Here is a 1,630-nt window from a genome sequence, read left to right as displayed (position 1 = left end):
TGGGGAGGGGGTGAGAAGAGACTTAAACTATTGCACATCATTAAGAAAGAAGAAGTATACTTACTAAAGAGCTTCCACACACGCACGACGTCTAGTTTAAAATGGTCCATGAGGCCGTACCAGTGGAACAGGTGGACGCACAAAACGGGGAGAGAGCGGCCTGCACGGAAAAGTCAACTTTACATTAGTCACAATTTTCTAGGACCATTATGGCTCGTTCGTTGATGCTCAAACAGCCATTATGCCCACAACAAGCTATGCTATGGTATCTGTGTAGCCCCGACATTCAATGGAGGGCCACGCACACGCGCGAGTCGGCTGCTCACCTCCAGTCACAGTGTCCAGGGCGAAAGCGTTGAAGGGCCACAGCGAGACGCGGTCCAGCACGCACTTGACCAGCCCGTGGTGGATGTCGTCGAGCAGCGCGGGGTGGTGCTGCAGCCCCCGGGTCGTGGGCCGCCGCCGGCGCCGCTTGTGCATCGTGAGGAAGCGGCCCGTGTGCAGCGAGCGCGCCGCGCCCAGCGCGTCCAGCGCCCCGAGCAGCACCCAGTCCAGCGAGGACAGCGACGTGGCCGTGCCGCCCCCTGCAGACAGACGGAAGCAAACGAGAGATAAGAAAAGTGTCAGAGAGACCTGCCCCAACACCCCCCAAAATAAATAAAACTAGGAGACAACTCCGCTGTCTAAAAACTATGGGAAAAAATACAAAAGGGGAAAATATCGGAAAATAAACAGAGGGGGAAAACATTTATTTTTAAAAGTAGTTTTCCCTTGTCCCCGCGGAGAACAAGGTACCTGTACACCAAAGCTCTCTGCTACATTTATTTTCTCGTTCCATTCAACGCTTTGGCATGGATGTGATGTGACCCCGCAATCGGACGTCCCATTTAATCTTCCATTCCAATTTCAATGTCAAAGCGAATAATAGCACGAGGAAATTAGGCAGAGAGCAGAGAAGGGAAAAAAGGGGGGCTTCTGTGTGCTGTTACGGTACTGGACGATCGCCCCGCTGACTTTACTACACTCCTGGATGTGGATGAAGTGTTGTAAAATGAATAATCTGCTGTGCATGGCAAATGGAACACTTCTCGAATAGTTTATCTAATTTATTTAATCGGTATACCGACAAGAAGGTGATCAACATTACCCCCGGTGTCCAAATTAGCCCGTTTTACGGTACCTATAACGTGCCACGTGGTCAGCGATGTTAGGGAAACTGCGTCTGCATGTGATACACCAGAACTACAAATGCGGGAAGGACTTGTCAGCCGACCGATACATGCCCAAATTTGCCGCGGGCGAAGAAGTTTTTCTTTCCCCTTCTAATAGAATTACATTCGCCTCCACAATTCGAACTCTCGTGCAAAATACATTGGATGCTCTGCTCCGCTTTGCTGCTCTCCTTGATATTCCTGATACGCCAGCGATGCAAAGCGCAAACGAGGGGAAACCACGTTACCGCGGCGGGCCACTATGTACGCAGGCCCAGCCGCCCAGCCGCCCAGCCCCGCCGGTCATCCAGACGAGAGGGCGGGGCAGGGGAGGGGAGCGGAGGGGAGGGGCGGGCCCCAGAGACAAAACCGAGTTCCCAAACGCAAAGCTGTCTAACCCCTTTCAATTTGCCGGCATA

The 1,630-nt window shown here is 52.6% G+C and overlaps 1 protein-coding gene across 6 annotated transcripts in view; it reads right to left on the bottom strand.

Moving 5' to 3' along the window:
- The window catches only part of LOC113204894 (uncharacterized), a 72,822-nt gene that overhangs the window by 13,374 nt on the left and 57,818 nt on the right, over window positions 1–1,630 (bottom strand). For all 6 annotated transcript variants that reach the window (XM_052273573.1, XM_052273570.1, XM_052273571.1 and 3 more), the window contains 2 exons: window positions 327–584; window positions 65–160 (listed from right to left, as the gene is read on the bottom strand). In XM_052273573.1, the coding sequence (XP_052129533.1) occupies window positions 65–160; window positions 327–584 (354 nt within the window). The remainder of the gene's footprint in view (window positions 1–64; window positions 161–326; window positions 585–1,630) is intronic.

Source organism: Frankliniella occidentalis, unplaced genomic scaffold, assembly GCF_000697945.3.
Source record: "Frankliniella occidentalis isolate FOCC.00 unplaced genomic scaffold, Focc_3.1 Scaffold283, whole genome shotgun sequence".
NCBI lineage: Eukaryota > Metazoa > Arthropoda > Insecta > Thysanoptera > Thripidae > Frankliniella > Frankliniella occidentalis.
This window is presented reverse-complemented; position numbering and strand designations above follow the sequence as displayed.